Source organism: Amphiura filiformis, chromosome 5, assembly GCF_039555335.1.
Source record: "Amphiura filiformis chromosome 5, Afil_fr2py, whole genome shotgun sequence".
In the NCBI taxonomy this organism is placed as follows: Eukaryota; Metazoa; Echinodermata; class Ophiuroidea; order Amphilepidida; family Amphiuridae; genus Amphiura; species Amphiura filiformis.
In genome coordinates this window covers 23870932-23881469 of record NC_092632.1, presented here as the reverse complement: position 1 = coordinate 23881469, position 10538 = coordinate 23870932, and the positions used below count along the sequence as shown (strand labels likewise).

At 37.5% G+C, this 10538-nt stretch overlaps 1 protein-coding gene across 1 annotated transcript; it reads left to right on the top strand.

The window, feature by feature from the left end:
* The first annotated feature begins 420 nt into the window (after positions 1-420).
* On the top strand, positions 421-9610 carry LOC140152831 (solute carrier family 22 member 15-like). Its single transcript, XM_072175346.1, has 11 exons — positions 421-850; positions 2600-2885; positions 4220-4425; positions 4923-5049; positions 5742-5833; positions 6206-6448; positions 6834-6968; positions 7442-7527; positions 7709-7823; positions 8384-8456; positions 8763-9610. Exons 1-11 carry the CDS (start codon positions 810-812, stop codon positions 8925-8927), a joined length of 1569 nt encoding a protein of 522 aa, XP_072031447.1. The 5' UTR covers positions 421-809; the 3' UTR covers positions 8928-9610.
* The last annotated feature ends 928 nt before the right edge of the window (positions 9611-10538 follow it).

Here is a 10538-nt window from a genome sequence, read left to right as displayed (position 1 = left end):
CATATTTCAGAGAAATAGCCTATAGCTGTGTTCATATTGCTTTCTCTGCTTTCCATATGATTTCATAGGAAGCAATCAAATAACAAACAAATTTCCCTTACACTAAAAGGTCTCTGCTTTCCATATGATTTCATAGGAAGCAATCAAATAATAAACACATTTCCCTTACAAAAGGCCTCTGCTTTTCATATGATTTCATAGGAAGCAATTGAATGATAAACACATTTCCACTATAAGGTCTTTGCTTTCCATGAAGCTCCATGATTTCATAGGTGTACGTTCCAGCACCACTTGAAAACAAGCTGTCTATAAAAACAAACTTCAATTGCGCCCTCGCTATAAATGCATTTCCAGTTACGCAAATTATGTAAGCACATTACGTAGTTAAAAACAAGAAGCCACGTTGCTTTACTGATGTACACTGTTTGTTTACAACTATCTCGCATGTGCGCAGGAATAACAACAAATATAGCAAGCCGGATTCCGATATTATGACCACTGTGATGATGCTTGTTAAACTTTGCACTGTATATTAAACTATTATAGCAAGTTACAGGTCGAGGCCTTAGTTATGAATACTTTTCGTAGTTTTGAGCGAAGCTATCATTTATTTATATATGTTTACCGTTGCGTTGCGCCGCGTTTCATATAAATACTGTGTTGATTGCCTTGACCAAGAGCTACCAAGGAAGTGCAAACCATCACATTCACCATTTCACAGTCTGTTTACGGGTTGTCAAGTTTAAATACTAGTAGCTTTTGCAACATTTGCAGTGACCCTGTGCAGTATATAAATTTATGCGGTGGAAATGGCATCTAAGAGAAGGCAGAAACATGAGAAATCTTCAATGTAAGTTAATACAATTAGGCCTAATTACATAATATCGTTGTTATTGACAACGTAAAGCTTTATTGTTCCAAGCTGTTCAAGGTGACATGTGCATGTGGTGTAGTTTATTAAATAGGAATTCCATTATGAATTGCAATCATCAATTTTATTTATAGTCTAGATCATACTGAATCCAAAATTGTCCAAAATAGACTGTGGAGTGCTGAAATGCGAATAAGAATTGGTGGCATTATGCTATATTTTATATGTCTACAATACGTGTGAGCTCATGCAGAATAGATTGACAACACGGTTGGAGTAAAATGCATAATGCAATTTGACCGAGTTATAGGGCAAAGAGGGCAATAATATTTATTTTCTGAAATTATATTCATGTGCCCGACACGACATGTATAGTATTGTAAAAATATTTATCATGTTTATGAATACGCATCGCACAAATTGCACAATAATGTAATATGTTGGTGTGTATGGAGTGTTTTGTTTTCTGTTTGCTCTAAAATATAGGCTAAGGCTTTGAAAGTTGATTGTAATTGTAAGTTTCCCATCGCGGCCGCGCACGCGATTGCAATCAATGACAACTTGAAATAATAATTAATATTTATATTATTATCTAAAATTTATTTATTTTGTTATTTATGAATGCTGTGCTATTTCATGTTTATTTTCTTGTTGTGCAATTCTGTAGGCCTACTAGTATGCTATTTTTAAATAAAATTTCTTTAATTAAAATTAATTCTTTAATTAAGATTCTGTAATTAATAATTGTATTCACAGCTGGTCTGGTTTTTTCCCGGGCTTTTTTCTACTTTTGATAAATAAGACTTTTGGGTAAAGAAATACTTTCTGTAAACCTTGCATAGAGGTCAATATATTGCTAGATAAGCTGATCTTATTCGTATTATTGAATTGTCATTTTCTTGCCTTCGATGTTTTGTTGGTCACCATTAAAAAGTCGGATATGTGTTGAATGTGCAAAATGTAATGAATAATAATAAAAGAGCCGACTCATCATTCTCCAAAAGGTATGTGACGGGGAAACAAACAGTTAACTTAACTTCCAACTTCTGAAAATAAAGGAAAATCCTAATAATGTGCACCACCTTCTTCTCATTCAAAACCATGTGTTTTTGAAGTCTCAGGTTTAATACACAGGTTCCCAACATGAGTTGCCCAATTAGTGGGTTTTTAGCGGGTTCGTCGTCGGACAAGTTTAGTTGTCAAGCTTTCGTCAGGAGTAGCTCTGACTTCTTCAGGACAAAGTACCTATCAACCCGCTAAACACCCACTAATTGTTATGAAATCCCGTCGTAAAAGCCTATCCCACAATATGAGTTTATGAGTTCCCCATTGTATTCTTACGTTTCCTTGAAAGGGTGAAAATAATCACGCAGGATAGGAGCTATTGCTCCTGATAACATTTTTGAACAAAATTCAGGGCGTTTTCTTATGTACAAAAACAAACAAAAAGACATATTTTTTCAGATTTTTGAAGCTGTCTGTGATTTTTAGGGTAATTTTTGCCTCTTCCAGAAAACATGGAAAAACGGTGTTTCTTTTTCTTCGCCGCCTTAATAATACGAAAAATCGTATATGTCCGCACGAGGTTATACAGATAACCCGATTCGTAATTCGGTCATGCAGTAAGTTTAATATTGACCGAACTATTTGCCTCGACTATTTGCAAAATAATACTACCTCTACTTTTTAACGAACTGTCGAATCACTATGGTATTTCTTATTTAACAGTAATTTACAGACAAATATCACCAAAGATGAAGCCATCGACAATCCTGACTTTGACACTGTCTTCGAGAATATTGGGGAGTACGGATGGAGTCAAATATTGCAGCTTTCTTTTCTGTGTTACACAACCATGTGTCGTGGTGCCATCGTAGTGTCTGCTGTTTTCCTCTGTAAAATCCCAAGCTTTGAGTGCAAGGATAGACCAAGTGATGATCCCTGCTCGCTGGAACCACCGTGTCAACAATTTGAGTACGACACGTCAGAAAATTTCACTTCTATTACTGGTGAGGTAAAATATTATTTTTATAATTATCAATTCGCACTCCTGGGATGCGTTTCAATGTGATCTCCTCTTGTGCTCACAGACACCGAGCACTACTGTAACATCTGCTCACAGACGACATCGAGTCATGAGCGCCCTACACGCACGCGCACTTACAAGAAACGCACTAACTACGGCGATTATTTTGATTCTTGATTCTGTAGCATCCTTCAAAGCAAAACTTGCTGTCCCGGATATTGAATGGTACAGTGCGGTCCAAGTGCAAATATACAAAAACGGTGAACAACAACAGCTGATAGGCTAAAAACTTAATGCGGGAGTTACCACCCGTTGATGGAAGCAGGAGGCTGCAGTCTTCGGATGGCTGGAAAAGCTGCCGAACTGAAGCCATGCAGTGTGTTGTTGCTGTAACTGCTTCCAATGGTAGGATGCTCTAGATCAATATCACCCGGGGGGAAAGGAGTTGAGATTTGTAATGACCTGGTGTAACCGGAGATGATGCAGACCTCTAGCTGGCCTCTGGTTTGGTTTAAAATGCTGGGGGATGGTGATGTTGACGACGCCATTGTAGATCTTGTAGAACATGGTCGCTTGGGCAAGAAGTCTTCTGTCCTCTGTGTCTCATTGGAGTGTGTTCAATATTGCAGAGACACTTGATGTTCTTATGTAGTCTCGTACTGCAAATCTAGCTGTTTGCCGTTGCACACTTTCCACCTTGTTCTTGTCACTCTTGGTGTAAGGGTTACACACTGTGGATGCGTATTCGAGTTGCGGTATAACGAGACTCTGGTACGCTCGCTCCTTGACAGAGACATCACATGGTCCAATGTTTCTGCGTATCAATCTCAGTGTCCTAGAGGCTTTAGCTCTGATGGCTTCTATGTGCTTGGTCCAAGACAGGTTTGATGTGATAGTGACACCCGAAGTATGTGTTGGAATTTTCCTTGGGGATAATGGTCCTCATCAATGGTGTAGGCATGTTTAAGAGGTTGGCGCTTGTTGGTGATAGTGAGATGGACGCACTTTTTGACGTTGAAAACCACCCGAAATAAGCAAATAAGTAAGCAAGTTAAAAACACAGTATAAAACCATTGTAGGTGCCGAAAAAAGATAGAGCTATGTATCGGTGTCTGGCCGCTAGTAACGTTATAGAGGACCACCCAAATGTTATCCCTTGCCAAATAAGTCGTTTTACCCACAAAGCTTTCCAGGGATGTGCTATTGGAATGACGAAGTCGTCTCTTCAGTTGTCTAACCAACACAACAAATGATATCCTAACAAGAAAAAAAACTTTAATTGACGCTGTTTTTCTTATTTTATTGTTCAAATTATATTTTAGTGGGATCTTGTATGCGAAAAGAAGGATTATGCCGGACTAACTCAATCAGCTTTAATGATAGGTACGATGATAGGGACCTATTTTTTGGCACCTTTGGGTGATCGATATGGACGCGGGCCTATCGCGACATTTGGGAATATGCTGGTTCTTCTTGCACAAACAATAACGACATTTTCAACGTCATATGTCCTGTTTACACTATCCAGGTGAGCTGTTATCACTGTTATTTCTATTAGCCTTTTCGATGGTGGATCATGTAAATTTTGAAGAGTGTTCCTCACTTTGTGCAGCACTATATATCTCTTAAAGCCTATAATCATGACATGATTAGCATTTGTCTTCTGTAGACATTGTCGTCTGAAGCAGAGACAAAGAAAGACACATTTTCGCTATTTTGTTTACGATTAGGTACACGATTATGTTATATATTCAGTGATATTGTAGGTTTATGTATTACGGGATGTATTAGGAATTACTGATATATCGAAGCGAAGTGTCCAGGTTGACCAAAACCTTGAGAATATGTTTATTGTACATTGTCTGTGAATTGAACAATATAATCCTATACAGTAGCTGTTTGAACGGGGAATGTGTTTAAAAGGACATCTGCTACATTTTATACCATTTTCATATGTTTATAAATATTGAATGTTTATAATACCACATATAATTTTTTTTTATTTACCTCTCGTACTTTTATTAGGTTTCTAATTGGGATAGGGCTAGGTGGTACCGCGGTTACCAGTGTATGGCTCATCGAGAATACCCACTCGAAATGGCGCGCTTTTGCATCATTGACGTACAATGCAGCTTATGCCGTGGGTATAGTAGTAAGTACATGTATAACTACCGTATTTTCTAGAGAATAAGCAGTAGCTGTATTCAGACCATATCCGTGATCAGACTAATAAATATACTGTACCCGCTCAATATGAACCATTATGCTGTTTACAATAGCGTAGCTAATTATCGGAGAAGGTAATATAAATGATTGGTGGATATTTCACAGATACTAAGTATTTCTTGCGAAATCATTTTCTAACATGTGTATTTCTTTTGAAGCAGGCAATGAGGCAACACAAGATTTTGCCGGATGATACTCAATGCGAAAATGTATTATTGGTTTCAAGTAATACAGCTGATGCCGTTGATTCATGACTATCTAACTGTCAATCAAAATGTCTGGAAAATAAGTTCAGTTGATTCATATTGAGTGATTCTCACTCTGATTGACACGAGGATCACTTAGGCATAAATCATTACACAACCGGCATTGGGATAATTATGCTTTAATTTCACCGTATTTCGATCAGAAATCTGCACTGACTACCGTGGAAGAAGATGGAGAAGGACTAGAAAGAAGGGGAAATTAGAAGAAGAAAACTAGAGGAAGAGAAAGATGGTGAAGGAAGTTTGAAGAGCGTGGACGACGAATTTTGAATTAACTTAATCTGTGATAAGTGAAAACTACCGCAATTCCCATGTATTTTGTGTGAATTATATTTTGTTATTTGTTCAACAGGTGCTGGCTGTCTTTGCCTATTATTTTCGAGATTGGAGAGATTTAACCTTTTATCTCTTGTGTTTAACGGCACCGTATATCCTTATATACCGGTAAGTATACACTATCGTTGAAAATCTGACTTCTTTGTGGACAATGTGTAGGCTGTTGTATAAACTATCGTTGACAACCTCTAATATATAGATATAATTAATCGTAAACTTCCTCCTGATTTTATGATCAAATTTCATTATTATAGTCTGTCAATTTGGGAGTAACGCTATGTTAGATTTTGCCGTGGCAGATTCGAATCACGTGTGTTAACCTAATCCCGTGGTGCGTATACACGCGTGTAGAAGGACGATTGTCCGCATGATGGCGACGCAACCGCGTTTTTACAAACGCACTGATGTTTTAAAAAATACCAAGTATAGATTGATTTTATCATTCTCAGAAATTTACTTCCAGATTGCCTATCTTTTCAGGTACCTTCCCGAATCGCCACGTTGGCTTTTATCTAAGGGGCGGATACGAGAAGCTGAGGATATTCTATTGGCTATGGGTCGTCGAAATGGCCGTCATATATCTCGCGAAAACTTGGCACTTTCCAATTTTACAACCATGACAACTAAGAAACCTAGCGAGGAATGTGTAAAAAATGACAATGTATTGAGGGTATTTACAACTCCTGTAATGAGAAACAGAATGCTATTACTTATGTTTCTATGGTAAGTTTGCATGGAATAAATTCAGTTTTTGGTCCCACCCACAGCCGTTGACCATAAATAAAAATGTTTAGGTTTAAACACTTACTAGTATTTAAACATATTATTTACTTTGTAACACACACAGTTAAGGTATAGGCGATAAACCCTAAAACCCATTAAATACACAAACATTCCTAAACAGTTAACGATGATGATAATGATTTTTTATACATATATATAACATATGCTGCTTCACATAAATTATAGAGTGTCGTTTTCATGTCAAATTAATAAATATATGCTTCAAAACTGAAATAGAGTTATGCTTTATTGCCTTGTTAAGTCGAAATTACTGGTATTACCTACGAAAATTAAAAACAAGAAAGTTTAATAATCATCTTTGCAGGGTGGTATGTGTGTTAGTTTACTACGGCCTGACTATGGGATCCAGCAATTTAGGCGGAAACATGTACATTAATGTGGCAGTTTCAGGACTAATAGAGACGCCAGCAATATACCTAGTTGGGTTGCTATCGGACAGGTAATGTGCATTTTGTTTGAGTGCTATTATTATTCATATAATAGGCTATATTATAGTTACATGTAACTCTGGCGATATCCGAAGCCGCTTACTGCTTGTTCGAAGTATTATACCTCTGCAAATCTATTTCCTCATGTTGTGATATAAAGGCATGAATGTGTGATTTGCTCCACAGCGACGCCCTGTTTTTCCTCGAATTTCTACTTTTTGCATGATTGTAATGCCCAATAGTGTAATAAAATACCATGTGAAAGACGTATAGCCTGAAGTGCTTTAAATTACAGTAAAATTTAAGTTCTATAATAATAAACCCGGTGATCACAGGTTTTATTCACCGTGTTCACTGATCGAGTGATGGATGACACGTCTCGTGCATGTCATTGAATTGTTGACGTTACGTTCATCTGTAAGTTTGATTTACGTTTTACTCGATGCCCAATAATGACGGTTATACGTTTGTCTTTTGCATCCAGATATGGTCGTAAGGCGGCCAGCATTGTGTTTACATTATGTGTCAGCATCTGCTGTTTATGGATACTTATATTACAGTACCAATCAAGTAAGGAACTACATCATAATGTGTTATTAAATGCAAACGTTCTAAATTTTAAATAAAAAGTAAACATACCTTTACCAACTCGTCCAGTTAAGAGGCGTATTTGTGTCTCTGAATGAAATTTCTTCTGCATAGATTATTTTGTATAATAGTAATAGATTTACACTTTTATTCTTTCCAATAGGCGACGAAATTACACAATTTCAAACGTATCTGGCCATGATTGCTAAGCTTGGAATATCTGCTGTCTTTTCCTTAATTTACGTTTATACAGGGGAATTATTGCCCACGGATACAAGGTAACAATATCATGCTAAGCACCATTTCCCATAAAATGTCCAAAGTTGGGTTTATCGTTCGTGTCAAGAATTAGCACACACTGTGGAATTAGCCTAGCACAGAAATTTTTTATATTGAAGGATTTTTATTCAGTTAAACTCCAAGTTGGATAAAATGACCGAAACTGCACAACTTCAACAGAAACGCTTAAATTTGCCGCATACAAATTTGCAACAGTTCTAAAGTCAACTTTAGGCAACTTGGTGCAAATTTGTCATATTTTCTAATTGTGGACATTGTTTCCAGTGACATGGGACTTCTCTGGGGAAAACGGGCATCTACCAATAATGGTTATCGTGGTCAATAATTCTAGTTCACGAATGTCTTCCTTCCTTCCTTCCTTCCTTCCTTCTTTCTCCCTTTCTCATTTGCCAACTTTGCAGGAAGGAAAAAAATTTTTAGTCCAAGTGCTATCTTACACACCCGGTACTACAAACCCTTCTAATGTCCCAGCTTAGTCACACCTTCTGGGACACCTAACAAGTTGATGTATTCATTTAATTTTTATGCATCTTTCTAGGAGTGGCGCGTTAGGAATTTGTTCAATGATAGGTCGAATCGGTGGAGTCGTCCAGCCCAAAGTTTCTTCAGCGGTGAGTGGAATTCAGATGTTGTTGAGATAGATAGACACTGTTACTGTAACAGATTGAAAATACATTGGTCTATCGGTTACAACCTGCTTCTACTCGTATGATCATCTACGGTAGATATTGTGATAGCCAGGAGGTTGTGTTAAATCATCTCCGGGATACGCGAAACAAACAAAGGGATGGCATAAACTGTTATCGCAACCTCTCAAGTATAATAATTATTACTATTATAATAGTTAGAATTCTTAGAAAGTACATGATACTTCATGATACCTCATAATTTCTTTATTTATTTTTCATTATATCTAGGGTGACACATTTGCGTTTACTGTATTTGGAATAACCACTCTAGTATCTTGTGGCTTGTATTTGGCATTACCAGAGACACTAAATAAACCACTACCAGATAGTATAGAAGAAATAGAAATGGACTGGCGACAGAAAGAACAGGAAGAGGATAAAAAGGATTCATGAGCTGAATAAAAATTAATGAAACACTAGTCTTAAAAGGTTCTTAGTTGCTCTGTACTGAGAGTTTTACAAAAGGCCATAAAGAATCATTTTAGACTTTAAAATAGTCTTGTAAATGTCGAAAAGAGCCATTTGGGTGTTCTTACCATTTCCTAGAATGAGGTTGAGGTTTACATCCTGAATCATTCCCGATTTGTTTGTTCAAAATCTGTTTATCATTAGATTGATTTCTATGAAATCGCATGGATAAGCAGATACCGTTTATATTATAAATTTATTTAGTATCTGGAGATTATTGGATCTTGGTTCGATTCCTGCACTGGTGCATGGGCCAGGAGTGGTGAAGACGATCATAAACAAGAATAGCAAAAACAATAACAACACTCTTGCATGTGTACCAAATATGATAGGAGAACTGATTTCACCACAACCGTAAACATGGTAAAGGGCAATTTATACATAATACGGGACTCGCGGCTTTGGACCAGTATATTCCCGCATTATTTCTGCACGAGAAAGGGAAGTCGACAAAAAAATAATAGCAGTTCCAATAAAACCTCCCAGCCGGGTTTGATCTATTTTTAGTAATATTATTATATCTCTTTTTATGATCGTTATGATCGATGTCTGTATGGAACAACTGAAACTGAACCATAAACATTCGTTGTTGGTGCTAAAATATATCACAACTAGAGGCAAATGGTGGTCTTAGACCACAAACCTAGCTGGGGCATGTTGGTGTTTTGGAGGTATCTGACCCCTGCAAAATGGTCCAAGAATGTTCCCCTTTGTTGTCACCGAGTTTGAGTCCCGTACTCCTTACATATGTCCAGAAAATGAAATTCCAAGAGATGACCCCAGATAACCTTTGACCTGACCCATGCACAGTGTTCCCTAGTCAGTAAGTTTGTTGTCACGGAGTTTGAACCCCGTACCCCTTACAGATGTCCAGAAAATGCATTTCGAAAATTTGACCTCTGCATGACCTTTGACCTGACCCCTGCAAAATGTTCCCCTGGTCATGATTGAGATTTGTTTTCACTGAGTTTGATCACATACCCCTTACAAATATCCAGAAAAAGAAATTATAAGATTTGACCCCGGTTAACCTTTGACCTGAACCCTGTAAAGTGTTCTAAAATGTTCCCTTGATCCTTAAGTTTGTTGTCACCAAGTTTGAGCCCCGTACCCCTTACAGTTGTCTAGGAAAAGCATGTCTAAAATTTGACCTCTGCATGACCTTTGACCTGACCCCTGCAAAATGTTCCCCTGGTCATGAGCAGACCCTGGTCATGAGATTTGTTGTCACCAAGTTTGAGCCCCATACCCGTTACAGATGTCCATATATGCAATTGTAAGATTGTAGGATGTTGCTTGTGGCAGAAGAAGCATTTAATTTATTGACAGAAAGAAGAAAGAAAGAACGGATAGAAAAACAGTACCTAGCTCGGGGTGGGGGGTTGGCAGAAATTAAGTGGGTCATGGTCAGGGGAGTGAGTTGGCAGAAAATATGGCTAAGTGGGTTATAAAGGTCAGGGGAGTGAAACTAAAACAATTCATGCAGGACCTATACTTCTATGTTCAACTGCAGTAGTATTTTGTTTATCCGTATCA